Source organism: Trichosurus vulpecula, chromosome 4 (assembly GCF_011100635.1).
Source record: "Trichosurus vulpecula isolate mTriVul1 chromosome 4, mTriVul1.pri, whole genome shotgun sequence".
NCBI classification, from domain to species: Eukaryota; Metazoa; Chordata; class Mammalia; order Diprotodontia; family Phalangeridae; genus Trichosurus; species Trichosurus vulpecula.
In genome coordinates, this window is record NC_050576.1 from 442,206,984 (window position 1) to 442,230,518 (window position 23,535).

Sequence of the window (23,535 nt, forward strand, 5' to 3'; positions counted from 1 at the left end):
GACTTTACAATGTTGTTTTTATTGTATAAATTAGTCTCCTGGTTCTGCTCACTTCACTCAGCATCAGTTCATGTAAGTCTTCCCAGGTTTTTCTAAAACCATCCTGCTCCCCATTTCTTACGGCACAATAGTATTCTGTCACAGTCATATGCCACAACCTGTTCAATCATTCCCCAGTTTATAGGCATCCCTTCAATTTCCAATTCTTTGCCACCACAAAAAGAGCTGCTATAAATACCCTTGTACGTAGGTGTCCTTTTCTTTGATCTTTTTCGGGGACAGACTTAGTGTACACAGTTAAGAGTTTTACAGAATGGCTAGACCAGTCCGCAGCTGCCCTAGTGGTGCACTGTGTGCCTACTTCCCACAGACCTCCAGCACATCATTCTTGCTTTTTGGTCTGTTTTGCCAGTATGATGGGCACGAGGTAGAACGTCAGTTGTTTAATCTGAATTTCTCTAATTATAGCTAGTTTAGAACATTTTTTAGCATGGCTATTGATAGCTTGGATTTCTTCTGCAAACTGCCTTTGACCTTTTATCAATTAGCAAGTGACTTATTCTTATACATTTGAATCTTTTTCCTATACAGCTTAGAAACAAGACCTTTCTTGCTGTCAATATTTTTCCATTTACGTACTTCTCATTTTGGCAGTATTGGCTTTGTATGCGCAAAAACTGATTTTGTCATCAAAATCGTCCACTTTACCTCCTATGACCCTCTCTACACGTTGTTTGGTGATGGGCTCTTACCCCATCCATAGATCCAATGGCCAATCTTTCCCATGCTCCTCCAATTTGTTCGTGATGTCATCCTTTGTCAAGCCACATACCAGTTCGTAGCTTGTTTTGGGTTACATTGTGAAATGCTGTCTATGCCTAGCTTCTGCCAGACTGCTTTCCAGTTTCCCATCAAATAGTGAATTCATGCTCCAGCAGCTGAGATCTTTGTGTTTGTCAGACACTAGGCCACTATGCGCGCTGCTCCTGTATAACATGTACCTAACGTGCCCATTTCTTACCCGTCCCAGCCCACTTCAGCAACCATGGCTTTAGAGCGCGGTGGCAGCCCCCTTCCTTCTTCCCCGTTCTTTTCCATCATCTCCCTTCGGCTCTTTTCGTTTGGTAGTTTAGAGCGTTGAATAAGCCATTCTATGCGGTGTCCTTTTTGTTCTGTCGGCTCAGCCTACCACAATTACTTCTCCACTTATTTGAGTTTTTGTCATTGTGCTCATATACTTCCTGTGCATGTCTTGGCAGGCCGACTCAGGTATTTTATTCTCACAACTCCAGGAAGCAGACACCATTACTACCCCCATTTTAGAGGTGACAATGAGGAAAACAGGTTAAATGTCTTGCCCAGGGTCAAACTGCTACTAAGAGTCTGAGGCTGGCTTGGAACTTGGTTCTTTCCAATTCCAGGGCGCTGCACTGCCCAGCTGCCTCTAGTGACAAGCACATACACAGTGCTTTAAGGCAGGAAAAGCACTTCCCATGTTATTTCATTTCATCCCCACAACCACTCTGAGGTGGGGCTGTAATCATCTCCATTCTACACATGAGGAAACGGAAGATGAGAATGCTTATTAATCTCAAGGCTCTGTGTGGCAGGGGCAGAAGAGAGGGAATGAGAAAAGGAAACAGAAACATGAGAGTGACAGCGAGTCAACAAATGCATTTATTAAACAGCCACGTGTGCAGCACTAGACCTGCTACTGGGGAGAGAGCGGCACCTTGCCCTTCCCCCATGTCCTCCTGCAGGCCACTCCCCCGAGCCAGCACTCAGACTCAATGGTTAGTGGTCTCCAGAGGGGGCTGACTGTCCCTCTTCTAGACCTGCTGCTCCTGAGCCCCCACTGGCGAGTCTCCCATCGACAAGCAGTCGGCCAGACTCACTAAATTTTAGAAAAAGGATTTACAGTCTGTGAAGAGAATGGGCACCATGATATATCCCCAGTGGGGCATACATGAAGTCAGCTCAGTTGTGAAAGGGTGCTTTCCCCCTCCAGCATGCCCACCCAGAGCTACTGTCTCCATACTTAGAGGCCAAAATTTCCTTGCTGCATTCAGGCCTTTAGTTTGCTATTCAATGCCCACATCATGTGCCTTTGTGTATGGACGTTAGCACCCACAAGCTTTACTACCATTCCATTCTTGGATCTTGTTTCCTTTCAATTCTGGGTGTTTCAGGAGCTAGTTGTCCTTCTTTGTGATTGGGACATACAAAAGCAGTCTTCTTCCTCATGCCCACCCAAAACACCTCAACCTTCCTAACTGAAAGTCTTTTTCATTAGATGTGCCAGACCTGAGAGCCGTCCCAACACACTGGCAAACTCATTTTTAAGTTGGTGTACTCTGTCTCTGGTCAAGAATCTGTCAACCCTTCACTGTAAGCTGCCATTCAGAAATACAAATCCTGTTCTCTGACATCATCTCTTTAGCCAGCTGGCCATTTTGCAAATTAATTACTCTCTTACACATTCCTTGACCTCAGTGGACCACCGTGAAGCCACAACCAACATTTCCTAATCACTGGCCACACTCTAGGGGTTCCTTCTGGAAGTGCTAGCAATCACCAGAAATGGGCAGCTGTGAGGCTTTCATGTCTTGGGAGATTCTGTTAGGTCCTGGGTATGTATCTCAAGAGGACAAGAGAGCTCTCTAGTCCTGTCAGCAAGTCAGAGAGAGGCTATATCTGTGTCCTTCAGCAGGGAATGACCACCCGCCAGGCTCCTCTTCCTCTGATGCATACCAGGCAAGCACCTGCCTGCCTGACGGCTCCAGGAGACATTCAGGACAAGCAGCTGCCTCCTCCTCAGATCATCCAGCCCTCTCTGGTCCTCTCCCTTCCCTTTCTCCTCTTGGTAACTTTCGTCCATTCTCCTTCATCCCAGCAAGGGTGAAACCCTCCTCCTGGACCTTAGACCCCTTTCTCTCCCCTGGAAGCCTATGTCTCATCCCTTTATTCTCTCTCTTCTCCCCAACAAGCTAGAGTGTGGATAGGTTATCTTTTGAGTCCCTCACCTTTGTCTCAACTCCATCTATGAGTTGAGTATCCAGCTGCCTCTTCTCACTTCCCTCACCAAAGGTCAAACTCTGCCTCCGGCTACTTCACCAGTCATTCACTAATATTCCCCACTATTTCCCTACAGCCACACCTGCCTTCTCCCTATGTGGAACCCCCATCTCTGCCTTTGCCTCCTCCTTGGAAGGCCCTCTCATCTCTGCCAAGTTCTCCAAGCCTTAGCTCAAACACTGCTTTCTATAGGGGGCTTTCCCAGCTCTGAGCTGCTCCTGCCCAAACTCTCTTGTATATTTTGGATCTATCCAGGGATAGGTGGGGGTGTGTGATTGTGTGTGTGTGTGTGTGTGTGTGTGTGTGTGTGTGTGTGTGTGTGTATCCAGAGGTGGGTGGGTGGGTTGCCCTAAGTGTATGTCATGGTATTCAGCCAGCCTAAAAGAAAAAGCATTTCATATGAAAGACTCCAAGGGGACTGTTTTGTGATGACCTCAATCAATGACTCAAACCCCGGTGACTCACCTAGAGCTAGTTAGGAAGCCAGTTCAGCTTTTAGATGCGCAAAATCTTCCCTTCCCAGCAAACACCTTATAGGGTTTTAAACAGCTTATAGGATTCACAGGCGGATGAGATTGTGCACGTTGGAAACAAGCAGGTCTCCCTACAGTGCTTCTTTTATCAGCCTGATTTTCAAAGGGGGTTTTGTTTCTCAAAGGTTTGATGATTTTCACTCCATTTTGCATATTTTGTTATGACTGCTTGTTATAAGCATTCCTAGTTCAACAATAACACCTCCACTTGAATATTACAGAAACTGCCAAGTGTCTTACAAGTCCGATTCACCGTAATCCTCTGAACAACAAAATGTTTAGAAATGGACAAAAATCAGGACAATGTGTCATTAGACCTTCTACCCTCCTGCCCATTGCTCAACCCTGGAAATCTAGCACAATTTCCTCACTTACAAGTTGTGCGCCCAATTTATTTCTCTGCCCTTTGTTTCTGAAGTTGTCTTGAGTAAAACTGGCAGGCTTGCCATATCTAGCCCCGTTTTGTATTATGGTCTGCGCGAATAGTTTTTTAAAAAGCATAATGCTAAATGGAAAAGAAAAAAAAAGCCTGTAGGTAGGCACAGACAGATGCATCTTCTTAAGTCAGGAACACTCTTATTCCCACAAATTCAAGATGTCTATAACAATCCAGTCAAATCTAGTGTTTGGTGTCAGACCAAAGGGCCATCCCTTTGAGTAGATGGAACTTGGGTTAATTTTTTTTTTAGCTAAACCGACCTGCAAATCCCGGGCAGCTCACCTGGGTCTCAGCTGTTACAGAAGGAGTAATTACTGACCAGGTAAAGTTCTTACAGTCTAGGTATCTGATGTAAAGCAAGACTGTCCTCAGACTGGACCGTCTTTCCCTTCTCTGGCCCCAAAGCTCTAAGTGTGCATTTGCTCTCGAGGCCAATGAGAATCAGAAGCTCCCATGTGAGGACACAGCACCGATTTGTTTGCTTCTTGCTGACCAGCTGCCTGGGAGATGGACAGTCTCTGAACCCTTCCGATAGTTTGGCCACCTCTGCTGGGAAAGACCCATTTCGGGCAGGATTCAGAGCAAAAAGTTTCTGAGTTGCAGTTTTTGCAAACGCGGGTAACTGGATGAAAGAAGGCTCTCCTTCCATGTGCTCAGCGGTCCTGACTTGGAGAATCAATGGGAAGGGCCAGGCAACCCTGGAACCATTTCAATAGCCACGTTCTCTCACCGAAGCTAAGGCCCTCGACCCTCCCACCCCACCCCACCCCTGCCGAATCAGGTCATTCTCACACTGCGTGGTTGCCACTTACTGCATCGTCACCTTCCCGCTCCTCTGGGTCACATCCTCTGTGATGCTGCGCAGTCGGCCCGAGTGCTGGATCAGGAAGGCCATCATCTCTCCAAGGCCGAGGGGCCCGTGGGCGTCTCCGAGCCCATCAAACCAGTGCAGAGTCTTTTTCAGGCGGGCCTGCACCACCTTCTGAACCTCGAGCTCTGCCAGAAGAGCGTGCTTGGCCCCTAGTTCCGCCTTGTACCGAAGCTGCAGCTGCTCCACTTGCTGCTGGAGGAGATGGAAGTCCTCCCGGCTCTGGGGGTATTTCTCATGGCTCCTATCTTCGGGGAGAAGGATGTTTGGGGGGACATTCAGCACCAGCTGCAGCAGCACCTGTTCCATCTTGACAAAGAGGCGGTTAAAGCGCTCCCTCATGAAGCGGAGGAAGGTTTCGGTGCTGCCGCGGACCTGGACGGCGCTCAGGTTGCAGCCGGGAAGGCTGCTGGCCTTCTTCAAGATGACCTTTTCCACAGCCACCATCACCTCAAACAGGTAGTCCTGGAAGGCGATGTAGATCCGGAGCATGCATGTCTGGGGTGTGAACCCGAAAAACTGAGTCTCGTACAGCATGGGGTTGATGGACATCTTGGCTACCGCAGAGGCCTCTCCGCCAGGAGGTGCTGACCATTGACCAATGGATCTACTGACCTGGGGGAAAGACAAAGAGACATGGGCACAAGATGGCATCACACAGAGGAAAGCCAACCATTGCATGCTGTACATGGAGCAAAAGCCTGACTCTGAGGCTGGTATATGTGGTACCTGGCAGCACCTCAGGCAGCAACTCCCCTCACCACAGGGTGTTAAGAGTCACAAAGCACTTTTCTCACAACCCAGAGTCAAACAACTTTCTCCAGGATGAGAGCCTTTTCTGTTACATTCTTCTCCAGCCCTGCCTCAGCCTTCCCTTCCCTTAGACTACCCATCTCCAAAGGCTGTGGAGTCAGGGCTCCTTGGCTCTCGGTGCCAAGGCTGGCATCACCCACAATGCCCCAGGAGTTCTGAAGGCAAAGGTCAGGACTGTCTTTCAGTGGCACTCCAGGGATCTGTGGAGTTGATCCAGTCACAGAACCTAGCCAGCAGGACCTGACAGGCCCATGGTCCCAGCAGGGCTCAGGTCTGCTGACTCCACACCCCCAGCCAAAAAGCCTCAACAGCAGAGAGCAGGAGGCGTCACTCCAAGGGAAGATGACTCATTAAAAGGGTTGGCCATCCATGCAACTCTCAAACCTACTTGATGCTATTGCTGAAGTCCTGAATGATTCATCTCAGCAGGGAGGATTTCAGGAGACTTTGCCAAAGACTCGGTCAAAGTCTGGCTGAGCAGCATCCCTGATCTATCTGCAGGCGCAGTGACATTGTGTGGAAAACATCCTGAGACTGGCCGGGAATTAACTGCCATGGAACAGAAGTTAGAAAAGAAAGGGAAGGGGCTGCTCTGCCACGGCCATTCTGTTTTTACACGACACACTGCATCACGACCACCTTTTCTTTGGGGCCTCCCAAGGTCCCTTGACTGTGCCCCCCATCTCCCATTCACCCACAGTGAGCCTGGGGTCCAAAAGACTCCCCTTGCCTACCTAAAGTGAGGTGGCGGCGCCAATAGACACCCTCGACCCCACCTCCCATCGCGCACCCAACAGTGAACTTGGGGTTCCAAGAGATCTCCCCAGCCCCCCACACCCCAAGGTGATGGGGGTTCTAACAGACCCTCCCAAGCCCCTTAACCTCCCCTCCTCGCTCACCTGTCCATAGTGAGCCTGGCGGTCCAAAAGACCCCGACCCCCTGCCCAAGGTGAGGTGGGGGCTTCAGTAGACGCCCTCAATCTCCCTCATCGCCCACCCACAGTGAGGATGAGCCCACCAGCCTCCCGTCTGGAGTGGGGAAAGGTGATCCTCCTAAAAAGCAAACCCGCCCCGCCCCCCCTGCTCCGAGCCAGCGCAGTCCCCTCCCAAGGTAGCGGCGCTGGATCTGGCCTCAGTTTCCTCAGCCGTCAGTGGGAAGCAGAGCTGAAAGAGAAGTGACTGGCTCCCTCCTGGGGAGGGGTCGCGGACTCCAAGTCCCAGGGACCTGTGCGCGCCGCCTAGTGCATCCTGGGAGCGCAGCCCAGACGCCCCAGCTCGCACCCAGGGTCACCTGGACCACCCAGCCCCCGCTGCCCCGATCCTTCGCCGCCCCCGGGACAGCACCCGCACCCTCCGAACGTACCGTGACAGCTCGAGTGCAGCGACGCCGACCCAGCCGCCGTCCACATCCGGATCCGCCCCGAAGGGGAATCCCGCGCGTTTGCTCCCGCAGCCGCCTTCAAACTTCGGGCAGTGATTCCGCTCGCCGCGTTCTGCCCCGCCCCCTGGAGAGCGGCGACCGGCCAATGAACGAGAGCTATTCCTGACGGACGTTTCGCTCCGCTAATAAGACCCAGGTGGGAGGAGAGCGTTATGCCGGTTGGATGAGGTTGTGTTCCAGTTGGGCCACGCTGATTGGTGGCCCGCGGGGTTGAGACGGGACGGCGAACAGTGGCGGGCACTGATTGGCCTGTCCAAGTGGCGCTCGGCCTAGTGCGCCTGCGCTCGGGTGTAGCATTCTGGGATTGGGAGGGGCGCGCTGTCCGTCCGAGGCCTCCCATTGGCAAAGTCGGTGGGCCCGCGGCCCGGAAAGAGGCTCCCGTATTCCTTCCCCCGCGGCGGAAGCGGAAGCAGCAGCGGCGGCGGTGGCAGTGGCGGCGGCGGCGGCGGCGCCGCGGGCGCGCGGGGCGGGGCGGGGCGGGCGGGGAAGATGGCGTACCAGAGCCTGAGGCTGGAGTACCTGCAGATCCCGCCAGTGAGCCGCGCGTACACTACGGCCTGCGTGCTCACCACGGCCGCCGTGGTGAGGGGGAGGCCCGGCGGAGGGCGGGGCGGGGCCGGGGCCTGGAAGGGGAGGCCGGGCGGAGCCGCGGCCAGGCTTGGCCCCGAAGGCCGCCGAGGGCTAGGGTTAGGGTTAGAACCGGGGAGCCTGCCTGACCTGCCGTCTCTTCTTCCCCTCCAGCAATTGGAGCTGATCACTCCTTTCCAGCTCTACTTCAACCCCGAGCTCATCTTCCGGCACTTCCAGGTGAGCGAGGCAGGGAGCACGGTTGCCATAGTTTCGTTTTGGCTGACCTGCACTTATTAAGCGCTTGTTGTGTGCTCCTACACATAATAAGCGCCTGCTATCCCTGGGCTTCTTCCTCTCCCGCCCCAGGTGGGGCTGATCAGGCTCTGCCCCTGCTTCCGAATGCCTTCTTCTTGGGTCGCGGTCCCGGACCTCGTGTCCGTCCTAGCCTTGTGAGGAGCCGCGCAAGCAGCTGGCCTTGCCTCTGGGTCCTGAGTCCGGCTCAGCCGGTATACTTTGTTACGCCTTGTGTTGTGTTACATTGTATCACGTTGTGTTCCATCCAGTGGGGGTGGAGGCCAGATGCCCAGCTGGTGCAAAGCTGGGGCCGACTTCGTATGTTCTCAGGAATCTGGTTGGGGGGGCGGGGCGGGGCGGACATCCTCCGGGCTAGCGTCTAGGTCTGGGCTCTTTACCTTGTGACCCCAGTGAGGAAAGTCCTCAAAAGCATTTTTCTGCGGGTGTATAGTGGAATACGTAGGGTACCACCAAAAGCATGTTAAAATGCGGTTATCAAGCTACAAGCTTTTAGGCTGCCAGTGTTGTTGAGATGTTCTCAATGGAAAAAAATAAACCACCCCGTATAAAATGCTGTAGATCGCAGAACAGGTGGGCACCCTCAAGGGCCTGCAAAGTCTCCAAAGGAACAGCTTTAGTTTGTGTGACTTTCCTCCCTCCTGCTACCAAGTGTGCAAGCTTAGTCTGTAGGGGCAGGTTAAGTGTTTAATTTCTACTTCCCATGATCATTTTTCCTTTTATGGTTCGAAGGATCAGGTAAATTATAAAAATGTTAACCTGCTTTTTCACACAGTTACTCCCAGAAAAGGAATGTAAGAAGGATCTGGAATACAGTTGAAAAGTCCCAATTAGAGCATTTTCTCTCTGGCTCCTTACTAAAACACTTCTGATAATTGTATCTGAGTTAATTCATCTTTTTCTAATTTTACAGATATGGAGATTAATCACCAATTTCTTGTTCTTTGGACCAGTTGGATTCAATTTTTTATTTAATATGATTTTCTTGTATCCTTTGTCAGATGCATGACTGCCAAGGACTGTCAGAAATCCAATATTTTGGCTGTCATTTTGCTGTTTTGACTTGTTTATGGTACCATGGCAGTAAACATTAATTAAGCACCTACTGTGTGCCATGCACTGTGCTAAGAACTGGGGATACAAAAAGAGGCAAAAGCCAGTTCCTACCAAGGAGTACAAACAAGCCATAGACAGGATTAAAAGGAAATTATTAGAAGGAGGGCAGGTGGGGGAAGGCTTCCTGTAAGAGATGGGATTTTAGTTGAGACAAAGGAAGCCAGGAATGTCAGTAGTTAGGGCAGTGGAGGGAGAACCTTCCGGCCAGGGGGGCATTTTGAATTTGCTCCTGGAGTTTATGGAGCGGGGAGTGACAGGATCAGGCCTGAGCTTTGGGAAGATCTCTTTGGGGCTGAGTAGAGGATGGACTAGAGTGGGGGGAGCCTTGGGGCAGAACCCCAGCACTGATCCAGGTGCGAGGTGATGAGGGCCTGCAGGATAGGGCCATATCTGAGAGATGTTTACACAGTGAGTTTATATCATAGGTGGCCCATTGAGGCATGGGGTAGAATGCTGGAGGCCTGGGTTCAGATCTGGAAGGTGCTCACTGTCTTTGTGACCTGGCCAGGTCACCCTCTCAGCTTTGGTTCCCTCATCTGTAAGATAGAATGATAGCCATGTCCTTCTCCAGGGTTGTTGTGAGTCAAATGAGATATTTGTAAAAAGCACTTGGCTCAGTGCCTGGCATGCAGTGGGTGCTTAATGAATGCTTGTTCTGCCCCTCTCCCCTCTTGCAGGGTGGGTAAAGAGAGGCTGGGGGCTGGAGACAAAAAGTGACCTTGTCTTTGGAGAGGAATTAGTGACTCCTGGAGAGCACTCAAAAGCAGAGCATTTCATTCTTGACTTGATAGTTAGAGGCTTCAGAAAAAGGGCCATTTCTGCTCTGGGTCTGATTGTCTGAAGTGATGAGACCCCCATCCCACCTCCTCTGTCTCAGAGAGGGTGCCAGGAGCATTGAAGGGTCAGCAAAGGGATGGGTGGGGTCATCAAACTCAATCACAGGGAGGTCCTGCCCCACTCCACCCCCGCCAAGGTTGGGGGCTCCAGAACAATACCTCAAAAGGAGCAAAGCAGGGGGGTGAGCTGGGCCTGTCCCCTGGGGAGGAGGGGAGGCCATAGAGAAACCAGGCCAGAGCAGGTAATGAGGAATTAAGGTGAAAATGAGACAGAACTGGAGGAAGAGCAACAGGAAGGTCTGAGGGCTTGTTTTCTTCCATCTGTTGAGGGAAAGAGGGTCATGAAGAATTCGGGCCACAACTGTGTTCCAGCTGGGGTGGTTGGTGAGGGGCTGGACACTCACCTCATTGAGCTTTTCCTACCAGAGGAGACGATCTTTGGGATGGAAGGGACAGGACAGCACCATGGGTCCCTAGGAATGCCTGGGCTGGCCTGCAGCACACCAGGCCCAGGGCTGGTGCCACATGCCGGGGATCGAGACCAGGACAGAATGGAGCTACCCTCCCTGCCTCGGGCCAGTTGTTCTCATGGGGGGAGAGCTGTGCTTTCAGGCTTATTTGAGGGTCTAGGAAGGGAGCAGCCAGGCAAGGAGCTCTGTGTGTGCCACACTGATGGAATGTGTTCCTCACGTTTTTGTTCTTGGACGATTTCTTTTTTCCTGACTCCACCTTCAGATACCGTTACTGCCGAATGCTCGAAGAAGGCTCTTTCCGAGGCCGGACAGCAGACTTTGTATTTATGTTCCTTTTTGGGGGACTCTTAATGACTGTATCCTTCAGTAGCTGGAAGGCCCCCTGAGAAGTTGTAAAGACCCAGCCCATGCTGGCTGCTCCAGGCTTCTCAGCCCTTTGGGACCCCCCCAGTTTAGGTGGGCTGCTTCTGAGGCACATCGCTACGAAACACACTCTTGGTTACTGGTGTTAATGATCTGGCCGCCGTGCTCCAAGTTCTTAAACTAGGCTCCTTTGTCCCAGGGTGATACAAAGCACCCCACGAGTCTGCCCAGAGGAAAAGCCTGTCATGTGAAAACATGGGTAGCATGTGCTGTGTTTGCATCATAAAAGATGCAGACCAACATGGAGAAAAGTCTGCGCCTGGGTGGGGAGGGGCATCACAGGGAAGAGAAGGTCCCCTCAAGATGCCCTTCCTCCCACTGAGCGCTGGAATGTGGCATTGTGGCTGTGAAAGCGGTGGATGGGGGAAGGAGAGAGGGACGACTCGGCCAGACCCTCATTCTGCCAAGGAGCTGCTGATCCCCAGGCCAACCCTGGTGCTCCCTGGGCAGGGCAGCAGTTCCTCCTGCTCCCCAGAGCAGCAACTGTGCTCTGGATTCTCCCTGGCCAGCTGCCTTTCCCCCTAGATCGTCAGCAGTGTCTTTGATGATTTTCCTTGACGCCCACTGCTAGCTTTTTGGTTTGTTCGTGAGCTTAGTTTTCTTGGGGCAGGCCTTCACTATCATGCTTGTCTATGTGTGGAGCCGAAGGAATCCATATGTTCGCATGAACTTCTTTGGCCTTCTCAACTTCCAGGCCCCCTTTCTGCCCTGGGTCCTCATGGGCTTCTCCTTGTTACTGGGCAACTCCATCATCGTGGACCTCCTGGGTAAGGGATCACCATTGCTCTCTCCCTGTTCTCTTCCAGAGGGTTTAGATCACTATGCCTGCCAGAAGGGCTCAGTGGGAAGCCCTTCTGGTCTGCTAGTGGCCTGCCCTGTGAAGGCTAGGCTCCCAGGCAGCCCAGGCCCCACCTTTGATCTCCTCCCTCCTATTCTTCCTCTGTTTTATGGTTGATTCTAGGAATTGCAGTTGGACACATATATTTTTTCTTGGAAGATGTATTTCCCAATCAGCCAGGGGGAGCAAGGATTCTGAAAACACCTGCTATTTTGTGAGTATTCTCTCATGCTGGATTGTGGGGTTTTTATGGACAGTGTCACATCAGTCATCCCCATTTAGACAATGTCAAATGACCGGAGACAGTCCAGGGCATATGATATGCTGATGTCCCAAGCTCTGTTGGTGTGGTGCAGGAGCCAAGGCCTCCCTCCCTTTGAGACACCCTGGCTGGGAGGCCCTAACTTTTCATTGTCAAGAGTGGGGCTTCTTACTGGGACTTCCCTTCACCAGTGACTGAAGTAAATGTTGATGATGGTGGCGATGCTGGCATAGTGGGAAGTGGGGGTGGGCCCTGGGGAAAGCCCTTGCTTAGGGTTTGGCCTTTGAGCTGGGGTCCTGATGGGGGCAGGGAAGGAGGGAGTGCATTCCAGACTCAGACCCTCACATGGGAGAGGAGATATGGAAGGAAGGAAAACCAGGAGAAAGGAAGGCCCCTTGGCTGAACCATGAGTGCGGGAGGGGGAATAACACCCAATCATGATGGGCTCCGAATCCTCTCTTGGGGTCATCATAAGCTCCTACTGTGTGCCAGGGGATAGAAGTGATCTCTGCTCATGAGGAGTGTGTGCTCCATTGAGAAAGTCTGTAAATGTAACCCTCCGAAATATAACATGAAAAAAATAAAAATGAAGGCAAAGCAGTTTGGGACAGAAATGTACAGGAGTGGTGGAAGTCAGGGAAGTGGTCCTGAAGACAGTCCTTAGGCCTGTGGGACCTGCAGGTGGGTGGAAGAGCATTGGCTGGGAGGAGCCATGTCCCAGGAACTGGAAAGGGGAATTGGGGCTTTGAAAGCCAGGCAGAGGAATTTACGTTTTATCCAGATACATCACATGAGGTAACAAAGCACTCACACAGTTCCTAGTCCATAGTAAGTACTATGGAAATGCTTCCTGCCTTCTCCTTCACTTAGACTAGGGGCAATAGGAAGGCCTGGAGTGGGGAGACTGAGGCAGGGACACTTTGATCTAGGTGAGAAATCGTGAGGCCCTGAATTAGGGTGTTAGATGTGTGAGCAAGGAGTTTAGGGTGACACTGAGCATTGTTATAAATTGGGGGTCCCTTCCCCCCACAGTGCAGGCCTTTGTCCATGATGTTCAAAAGGTCTTAGAGAAGGGGAGAGGTCCAACAAAATCAGAGAAGGGTCAGAAGGGAAGATTGAAGCTGGAATAGGCCAGGGAGCTGAGCTTGGCTTCCTGGGGAAATGCCATCTGTAGAGACTAACCCCCAAGAGCCAGGTAGTTATGGCAGGGTTGGTAAGAGCCCTGTGGAGGTTGGGGAAGAGCTGTCACTAAGGGCTCAGTGGCCTCTCAGAGGGAGGCTTTGGTAGCACACGCCCTGTGATGTCTTTATCAGTGACTTGGGAAGGCATAGATCTGAAGGTGAGATAGAGCTGGGAGGAAGAGAGCTGATGAATGGTGTGAGAGAGATAGTTCAAGGTATTTTGACAGTCTAGAACTTAGAATCACATCTAACAAAATGAAATTTAATTAGGGAAAAATGTAGTCTTAAATGTGAATTAAAAAGTGTCTGTATATCTCCTGAGTTGGGGCAGGTCAGAGGGAGAGTGTAGCTAAACATGTTTTTGGGGGGAAAAGTCCCAAGGGTATTAGGGGCCTGTAGCTCATTCTCAGTCAGCTATGGAATTGTGGCTGTTGAAAATGCTGATGCTGTCTTGGCATATTGGCTTAATATATATATATTTGTACTCATATGTATAGTAGAGATGTGGGCATAGTTTCCAGGAACACAGAGGTGATGGTCCACACTGCTGACCTCTGCCTTCCTCAGGTCTCAGTCATGTGTGACCATTTTAGGAAGGATGTTGCTGAACCAGCCAGAGTCCAGGGTGGGTGGCCAGGATGGGGAAAGGGTCAGCTTTATGCCAGGTGCTGAGTTGGCCACTGGGAATAAAAAGGACAAGTACCTGCCCCGGGGTGGGGGGGGCGGGGAGCGGCGATGAGGTATACATCTAGGTACATGAAAATGACCGAGGATGCCTTTAATTACTTGAAAGGATTATTCTTTTTCTCCTTGACCTTGGAGGGCAGAGCCAGGGGTAGTGGTCAGGGTTTGATGTCAAGAAAGTCTTGCCTCCAGAGTGGGCTGGGCTGCCTCTCCTTGGAGAGCCTGGAGGACCAGTGGTGAAGCGTGTTGGGCAGGGGCTCATTTGGGGCTGTGGTGGCTTGTCCCAGAAATGCCACGGTTCTGTCCACATGGCTTGGGACTTGGAGCTGTCCAGGTGTGATGATGAACTTTGCTGGATTCTGGGGGACTGCGGTGAGGAATGTCGTCTGGCTGGTCTGTTTGATGGATTTGTGTAGGTTACGTACTTGTCTTATCCGCACATTCAAAGGAAAAAAGGAGTTGGCTTTTTTGTTTACAGTACTGTGTCTTTCCAAGTGCTATTTTTGTTATATTTTAACTTTTAAAAGTAATGTTTGCTTGATTATGATCCAAGGTAAAAATACCACTCGGTGCCAAGTAGTTGCCATAGTTGTCTGCCAGTCCAGTCCCTTAGAACTGCCCCCCAGGTACCTGAGACTAAAGGGTTAAAGTGCTGGGAAATAGATTACTTCTGTCATCTGTTTTTAGGAAGGCAATTTTTGATATGCCAGATGATGATCCCAATTACAACCCCTTACCTGAAGAGCGACCAGGAGGCTTCGCGTGGGGCGAAGGCCAGCGCCTCGGAGGCTAGGAGTGCAGTGCCAAGTGAGAAATCCGCCTGGGAAGGAAGGACTCCAAGGAGATTTCCTCTGGGATGCTTTTACTCTGTTTCAGAAGTGTGGACACACTTGCCGGCTTTCCAGCTTTTAAATTCAGAAGCACTTTATGCGATGGTACATCCATGGTAAATCCCGGAGACCTCTCCAGCAGCCTGCCCGTGTTTCTTCACTTGACCATTACTTACACTGGTACTGAAGGTGTAACCTACTGGAGCCAAAAACACGGAAGAGAAGCTTGCTGCCAGCTCTGTACCAAGGACACGCTCACCTGGGAGAGAAAGCGTAAAGCAGAACTCTTCCCCCTCCGTTCTTTGGTGCACGGACGGTCTAGAGAGGACAAAATAAAACTCAGTTCATTCTCTCTCACTGGACTGAAGCCTTTATGTGTGGTCTTTTAAAGTGGATTGTGTGTTCTGTTGTGGACGGCCGGAACACATAGCCGGCCAGCCTGGGGCCTGCTGCCCAGCGGAGCGAGAGCTTCGCTCTGGGGGGAGGAGGTGGTGCTGGTATGAAGCTTTGGGACAGGTCATCGTGGAGCCTGGCTGGCGTGTCCCAGCCCCCCTGACACTGCCTGGCCAGGGTCGCCAGGCATCTCTCACTGGCCTCTTCTTCCCCCTCAGCCTTCTTGACGGTGCTGGCAAGCCTCTGCTCTCCTCCCTGGGTCTTGGGGGCCCTGCCTTTCCAGCTTCTCCTACCTGCCTACCTGCTCCTTCTGCCTTCTTTGTGGGATCTCCATTCCTCCACAGTCTACGTCCTATGTATGAGTGCGCTTTCAAGGACTCCCTTCTCATCTCGCTCAGTGCTTTCTTGGTAAGTTCACTTCTCAGGAGACTGTCGACTCCAGGTACCCACCTTCATCTGTCTCCTGAGCCCTGTTTTGCATTTCCTCAGCGTGTCCAACACAGGACTCCTTTACTTTCCCCCAGACCTCACCCCACTCCCACCTCAATGGTTTCTGTCCAGATCTCCCCCACCCTTTGGCACCAGGGTACATGGCTTCCACGTCATTACCTCCACTAGGAGGCAGCCTGTCCCATGCCCCCCAGCCGCAACTGGTGCAGGCCTCCGTACACCTCCCTGCTCAGGCTTCAGGCTGATTGCATAGTAAACTAGTCAATCTGTTGCCAAAACACCTTTGTCCCAGTGCCTTTTGGAATCCCTAGCATGGAGGCCAGCCCCATAAGGCCTTTCTGCCCAAGCCGGCCTGGCTTCTGGCTCTTCCCCTCCATACCATGGCATTCTCCTTTTCTGCCCCAGCTCCTGTTAGAGCATGAGCTGGAGGGCAGGGAGCCCAGTAGAAGCTCTAAGCAATGCCTGTCGCCTTCCTGCCGTTCCTGACCCTCCCCCAGTGCCCCCCATGGTATTTCCCTGAATCACTTTGCAGGTTTGTTACATTCCCTTACTTTGGTACACGTTACCCCATGGAGAGGGCAAGCTCCTCCAAGGCAGGGCCACAGAGCCAAGCACTCAGGCAGTCAAGGCTGTTGATGGAAAAATGGGATCTTTGTCACCCTTTATCCCTTTCAAGAAAGTCTAGGACAGGATTAATCGTGGTTACCTACTACACAAGGAACAATAAATGACATTTTTCTAAATACCTGGAAAATAAACTGACTTACTGACTAGGGAGAAGCCCCAGAGGGATCCAGGTGCTGGGGTCCCCCATACTGAACAAGTGGTTTCATTCCTCTCTGTTTTGGGATACCGACCTTCTGGGGTCAGTCTGACTTGTTTCTATGGGCCACAGATGCCTTACACGCTCTGCTCATGTTTCAGACAGTAATTAGAAACTGGATAGAGGCTTGAAATGTGTGCATTTGACAAAATGTCAGAATATTAACTTCCCCCATTTCTGAGTAGACTGGATTTGGGCCTGGGAGCATGTAGTTGGTGAAATGGAAGTGTGGGGTGAAGGTGAACAAAGGGCAAAGTCTGGGCCCTTCTGGGCAAGCCTCTCAGAATATTCCTTCCACAGAAAGCCACTCCTCCAGATGTGCTCGTGGAGTTGCTTCTAAGGCTCAGATCTTCACCCACTAGTTCCATAAAAAGTCAAGATGGTTTCTGGGTTTTATTGAAGTGACAGTGCCTGATGGACACATTAAAGTGGCACTGGACGTAACTTTGGTTGTTGAGGAATGGCGTTCATTTGTTCAGCCCATCCTGGTGTGGTGTGGTTTGGTTTCTTGTTTCCCTGCTGACCTTAGGATCTGCCTCAGTTTGTCTTCTGTCTCTGTGCTGGCCACAGAACTCCTCACTGGGGCTGACCAGAGGGCTCCACAGTGGTCCTGACTCCCCCCCTTTCAGGATTCGAAGGCTCACGCTAGGCCAATTCACTGACTTGGTGGTTCACTGGCTACATCTTCCCCATTGGATATTGGTGAAGCAGATTTTTAAAATTTCAAATGGAAGACTGCACATTTTATCCATATTAAATAGCATTTTGCAAGATTCTGTTAAAAGGACCCTTTCTTGAATCTTGGTTTTGTTAGCTGCCACTCCCCAGCCTTATAGGTTTGCTCAGCATGTCATCTCTGCCCATCTAAGTCGCTGATAAGAGGCATTCAGAATGGGGCCCCAGGCAGATCCCTGTGGCTCTCCACTAGAGACTATACCTGGAGGCTGACATCAGTCCTTTGTGAATCTACTTGCTTGTCAAAGTCCCTGCCACGTTCTGTGTCATCTGCGAGCAGGAGAAGACAAGCCTTGTTCTGGAGGAGCGATGCATCCGCTCTGAAGTTGGCCTTTTAAGAGAGAACTCGAGAATCTTGCCAGCCTGTCATGTGAAGTCAGCCCAGCACATTCTTGAAGCTTCTTCAGTACCTGCCCTTAGGTGCTTGTGGCCACTGCTGGTTCTGGCTGGGCCCGCCAACCTTGCTCCTCTTCTTCCTTTGCTGTCCCCTGCCCTTAGCAAAGCTTTAAAAAAAGAAACCATTGTTCTTAACTTCCAGTGAGAGACTTGGCTTGTTCTGGCCTCATACCTGAGGAGCAGCATGGGGCCCAAATATCAGACCCCCAGTTTACTCCCTGGGTCACCTTGGGCAAGCCACCTCAGCTCATTGCCCCCACAATGTGTGTCCTGCATCCTCTGGTCCTTGGGGCACCTTGACTCTTCTGTACAGCAGGGGCGTTTCCTCACTGAGCCAGCCCCAGTCTCTGGAGATAGCTTAGACTTCATCATTGGGACCAACGTGCTTAGGGTCTTAACCTCAGGAGCCAGGGGGTCTTAACTTTCCTTTCCCTAAATTGTTGGAAATTGGCCCTTCCAGAGTCCAGGGTACTAATGAGCTCAAGGCCTCTGTGACTTATGGCCCCTGGAGCACTGCTTCTGTTTTCTCTGTTGACCTCCCCTGGACCTCCCTGCTTCGGTTTGTGGAATTCTATACATGGGTTCATCTTCATCGATTTCACCCAGTAGCGTACACCCTGCCGTTTCCAGGCCCTCATCTCCTCATCTGGTCTGCTGTTGCAGCCTCCTAATGGGGGGGGGGGTGTCTTTCTGCCCCTCCTCCAGTCTCTTCCTTTCCCACTTTAGGCTCTCCACAGCTGCCAGTGATTTTTTCTAAAGCACGGGGCTGAGCACCATTTTCTCCCCAAGTCTCCAAAAGCAGTGCTCGTTTGCCGCAGCTGGGCACTGGAGGCCCCTCCTTTCCAGGCAGCCTGTGGCACTGTCCCTCATGCACACATCCTGGGTGTGGGCCTCCATCTCCCTTCTCCCAACCATTGCTCTGGATCCCTCAGGTTATTCTCTGGGTAATTTTCTATAGACCTTGTATTTGCCACGTAGAAGTTATGGAATGTAAGCTTCTCAAGGACAGGTCCTAGTCATTCTGCCTCTGTGTGCCATCCCCCCATCCCCTCATCCCTCCCCCTAACCCCACCTCAGCACAGTGCCTCCTGCTTTTAATGAAGCTTCCTGTTTGCTCACAAGCTCTGAATCTTAAAAAGCATTATCCCCTCTCCCCCCAAGAGCGTGGCTTCTTGAGGAATCATGCTCATGGTCATCATTACATCTGTGACCCACCTCATGAGTTCCTCACTTTAGCAAGTATTTAATTCCCTGTGTCAATGGCACGATTTGACTTTGCTGGGGAATAACATTAACAGACAGCGACGCGTTGCTCTGGGCTCCTGAAGACAGATACTGATGGAATTCTGGGCCCTTTGCATCATGAACATCGACAGCAAGTGACTGGGATGCCCTGGGCAGTGAGGGGCACATACCACCGCAGAGGTCCCTCAGTGCCTTGTGCCAGCACCACCCCCCCACCCTGGGGTCTTCTCTCCAGTTTGGGAAGGACATTTGGCAGGGTTTCACCATCACGCCAGCTTTCTGAGCTCCAGCTCCTTTAATCAGTGTGCCCCAACTCAGTATTTGGCTTGTTTCAGAAGGACGCTGTCATGGAATGTACTCTGGGCATGTTCGACTTTGTCACACACTCTGTCCTTTTGTGTCTCCACATCTTCAGGCCTTCTCCCGAGTGTTCTTTCTTTCTGGAAAGAGAGCTCTGAGCGAGGAGGCCCGAGGTGAGGCAGGGCTGGCCAGCCAGTGAGCCTCCTGCTTCTGGAATGTTCTTAGGCAGAAAGCTGTCTGTGCCGCGTCTCTCTTGTCTTTGACTGTCTCTGGTTTGCCACAAACACGCCAGCCTTCCCCTTGTTCACCAAGGTTTGGAATGTTCCCCAGCACCCCGTCAACACAGATAATGTTTTTATTTACATCCTCATGTTGATCATGCTGTTGTTGGTTCAGAATCCCTCGGAACCTCTGTGCCCAGCAGCTGAAATGCATATCCCAGAATGCTTGGCTCAGAAGTGGTCTACACCGTCTGCCCCGTCCCCATTCAGACCCCAACCAGAGCCACATCGCTCAGGATACTTAGTGCGTGTGTCTGTCTGACAAGTGGCCAGTATTTAGGCTTTGTTTGAAGACTTGCAGCCTACTACCAGGAAGGGAAGGAGGAAGGAATTTTGCCACTGTTGTCTTGTGGTGATTTTGAGGTAGTCCAAACAACTGAAATTCACTTCCAAATATACCCTTTCTGTGGCCCCTACCCAGTTTAACAAAGGTTAAACATAGATAAAACGGTGCAGCAAAGCAGCGGGTGCACTGATCCTGTCCCACGGTGTATGTAGCGTTTCTACCCCGCTCCCCATTTCCTCAAACCCTCAAGGGAGGCAGGAGGTGACCCGGCATGCTCACCAGGCTGGCTTCTGAGCAGTCTGCCCTTGCCACACGCACTTCGGTCATTGCTCTCGAGCTCCAGCCCCCGCTTACTCGATTGCCTCCTGGGTTCTCAGAAGTCTTCCCAGGTTTCCCTGAGCCCCTCCTGTGTCGTTTCTTAGGGCATAATGATAGCCCCTAGCCTTTACAGCTCACCACGTGGTTAGCTCACCCCCAACAGATGGGGACTTGCTCTGTTCGCGGCTTCACTACCATACAAGGTATGTTCAGGGGTGTGGGGGCCTTTTTTTCTCTCTGTGATCACTTGGGGTTTATGCCCAGCAGTGGGATGTCTGTGTCACTTAATGGACCTTTTAGTCACTCCCGCAATAGGCAGGCCAAGCCACATCCCTCCCAGCACTGAGGATTCCCTTCCTGTGTTGTCTCTGCTCATCTGCAGGGGGAGGGGGAAATTCTGAACTGTTCTTCATTTTGTCGTTTCTTTGTTAGGGATTGGAAGCCTTCCTTCATGTGGCTATTAGTAGCTTTGACTACTGATCTCTTGGAGAATGCCTCTTGATCTTGCACTTGTGTGGCGCTTCTCTAGGGTGGTGATAAGACCTCTATCCAAGGTGTTCAGTCTCTCCAGCTGTCTCCTGCTTGCTCGGCTCACTCGGTCCTTGTAACAAAGTGGTTCCGTCTCTTCTGATCTCCCCATTCCATGTATTGTTTAGAGTTGCTTCTTCAGCAGCGATAATCGTGAAAGTCAGCTTCCTCCATTGCACTTCTGTTCTTAAAGCCATGCCACTGTTCTTGTGGAGGTTCCTTGAACACTCTGACTTTTGTTTGGCTTTGACCCACCAGGCCCCGCCCATTTCATCTCTCCCCACAAGCTGCCCCTCCCCTTCTGACCTTTGCCATGTAGAAAAACCTTGGCCCTTGTTCAAGACTCCCTCCCTTGTCAGGAGCCATTCTTGCTTCCACCCACCCTGGGAATGGATTTGTATTAAGTTTTAACATAGTTTGTGCTTACTTGTAAGCATGTGGCTCCCCTCTCCTGCTTCTCACCCCAGTACAATGTAAGCTTGTGGGAGCAAGGAACTGTTGGTTTCATTTTATATGGGCCCATCACAGTGCCTGGCACAGAACAGGCATTCAATAAATGCTTGTCTAAATCCTGAATTGAATCATGAGTGGTAGACAACTCATATCCAGTGTGTGCCAACACCTTGTTGTTTCATGACTCCCCTCCCACCAGGTGCCACAGAATGTGATGCCCTGTAGCTGGCATCCTCTGTGTACTCTACACTGTAATACAAGTTCTCCAGAATCCTACATCAGTTGCATGACAGTAGATGTGGAAGGCTGTGGAACCCAGCTTGTGAAAGCCCTTCACGTGTCGTGTGTGCGTGTAGGTGTGTGTAGATGATTCTCACATTTTATGCCCATGGGAGATTTAGGCATTTAGGGTTAATCGTTTCTTTATATTCTCTCACTTTTAATGTTGGGGGAAGTAGTAGGGTTTAATGTTGGTCTTGGCACATAACTTCCTGCAATTAATTTCCTGGTGGTTTTTTTTGCAAAGACTTAGCTGGAGCACTCTGGTATGAGAGAACCAAATGTCCCCTAAAATGAAGGCTCTCGTGGCCTTTGGGTCCATCACCCCTATCATGTTCCAGTGCCCACAGAAAACGGCCAGAAATGCTTCCACCCAAACCCTATTAGCCTCTCCTGACCAGGGAAACGTGTAAGCCCTGGCGACCATCCATCCCCCTCCCAGGACACATCCAGCCTTAAGGTAAGGCTATTCCTTCAGTCCCAAACATAGGGTATTGGCCTTGAGAAGTGGCATCCTAGATGCCCAAGAGCCGGGCTAAGGGGCATCCTGCATCATCATCTTATTGGAGTGCCCAAAGAGTAATCTTTATGTCTGTGCTGGTGAGAGGGAGGGGAACAGTCAGTGGGGTAGCAGGCCTGTCTCTTCCAGCTTCCAGACCCAGCCTGTTGAGCACACCCTGCTTTGGTGGACCTCTCTCCCTGGGCCCAGTGGGGCACTGGGGTTTGTGTGGTTCCTTAGACACATCCCACCCTTCTCTCTGGAAGGACACGGGGGCCCAAACTGTCCTCCATGCCTAGAACACTCTTCCCCCCTCATCTCCACCTGGCTTCCTTCGAGTCCCAGCTAAAATCACACCTTCACGGCTCCTCTTAGCATTAGTACCTTCTCCCAATTTATCTTGTCAGTGGTTTAGGTTTTGTCTCTCTCACCAGATCATGAGCTTCTTGGGGCAGGGACTGTTTTGGTGTTGGGTTTTTTCCCTCTGTTTCCCCAGTGCTTAGCATAGGCTCTTAATAAATGCTCATTGATAGACCGATTCCTCAAGCCATCCGGTTTTGGACTGCTGTCTCAGCTGGATAAAGAGTTTGCTGAGAAATGTGGCTTTTGAAAAGGCTGCCTGAGCACCCCCCAGACTCAGCCCCTTCCCTCCCACTCCACGCTCCACTCCTAGCTCACTCTCTATCCACAAGACCCAGCACTTACCTTCTTTCCTTCTTTTGTTCAGTTCTCAGGGTCAGAAGGGTTCTGGAAGGCCATCTTGATCAGCTCTGAAATTCACAGTCCACACAGGGAGCAGGGCTGGGCTCCCTGATCACAGATCTAGCCCTCTTCACTAGAGCATCCTTGTCTTGAGGTGGATCCACTGGGCTTCCTATGGGATTGCCAGTGACTGAGCCTTGGTAGCAGGGAAGGGACAGAGGTCCTGCTGTCCTTGCAGAAGTTCTCGGGGTGGGGCAGGGGGTGGGGGGGGGAGGGTGTCACATACCACCCCCTCACTCCATCTGGCTGGGTTTAGGACCACAATTTAAGTGTGTTGTGCCATCATAAAATTTCAGCAGCCCCTCATCCAGCCCATACCTGAAAGGAGTCCTCACTGCCTCATGGTGGGTGGTTGGCCAGCTTCTGCCTGAAGACCCAGTGAGGGGGAACCTGCCACCCCCAGAAGCAATGATTTCACTTTGGGGAAGTTTTTCCTACACTTAGCAGGAACTAACCTCCTGATTGTACCCTCTGGGGCCAAAGAGCATGAATCTAACATCTCTACCATTTGACTGTCCATCAAGTGCTTGAGGACAGCTACTGAGACCCAGGACCATGATCCTCCTGTGACGTGGATTCCAGGCCATGACCCTCCCAGCTGTCCTGTTCCAGACACTCCCCAGATCAGACAGGTCTGATGAAGGCAGAGTAGGGTGGGAGCCTCACCTGACTATTCCTGGGAGCTCTGCCCCAGCTGATGCAGCCCAAGATCCTATTCACTTTCTTGGCAGCCACATCATGTTGAGCTTCTAGTCCCCGCCCACCCTCTCCCCTCTCCCATTGCTTCCTCATCCCCATTGAACATCGTACACTCAGCCTGATGGTCTTGCCTATGAAGATATTTTTAGATTCAGACTCTTTCATCCAGTGCATTAGCTCCCCCTCCCAGCTTTCTCCTGGTTTTGTGTAGAGCAGGAAATGGGTAAGATTCCATTCCACCAGGGCTTTGTCCCCTCATTGGTCCCAGGTAAGCCCGGCTGGGACCACGCTACAAGGAGGCATTGGAGGAATGGGCTAAGTGAAAGACTCCTAAGAACCACAGCAATAACAGACATTTCAACAGTGCCTCAAGACCGCCCTCCATGCCCGATAT

At 51.4% G+C, this 23,535-nt stretch overlaps 2 protein-coding genes across 4 annotated transcripts; one reads left to right on the forward strand and one right to left on the reverse strand.

The window, feature by feature from the left end:
• Positions 1-1,657: 1,657 nt before the first annotated feature.
• On the reverse strand, positions 1,658-22,453 carry MIS12 (MIS12 kinetochore complex component). 3 transcript variants are annotated; one of them, XM_036754678.1, is made up of 2 exons: positions 7,092-7,227; positions 1,658-5,530 (listed from the first exon to the last, which is right to left on the reverse strand). In XM_036754678.1, the coding sequence occupies exon 2, from the start codon at positions 5,465-5,467 to the stop codon at positions 4,856-4,858; it is 612 nt and encodes a 203-aa protein (XP_036610573.1). In that variant the 5' UTR covers positions 5,468-5,530; positions 7,092-7,227; the 3' UTR covers positions 1,658-4,855. The 3 variants fall into 3 exon arrangements, with proteins under 3 accessions (XP_036610573.1, XP_036610574.1, XP_036610575.1); XM_036754679.1 differs by lacking the exon at positions 7,092-7,227 and adding an exon at positions 22,386-22,453 and having other exon boundaries at positions 4,834-5,530; XM_036754680.1 differs by lacking the exon at positions 7,092-7,227 and adding an exon at positions 6,117-6,186 and having other exon boundaries at positions 4,834-5,530.
• On the forward strand, positions 7,629-15,056 carry DERL2 (derlin 2). Its single transcript, XM_036754677.1, has 7 exons — positions 7,629-7,751; positions 7,911-7,976; positions 8,965-9,038; positions 10,739-10,832; positions 11,471-11,666; positions 11,861-11,951; positions 14,552-15,056. The coding sequence occupies exons 1-7, from the start codon at positions 7,659-7,661 to the stop codon at positions 14,655-14,657; spliced, it is 720 nt and encodes a 239-aa protein (XP_036610572.1). The 5' UTR covers positions 7,629-7,658; the 3' UTR covers positions 14,658-15,056.
• Positions 22,454-23,535: the final 1,082 nt, after the last annotated feature.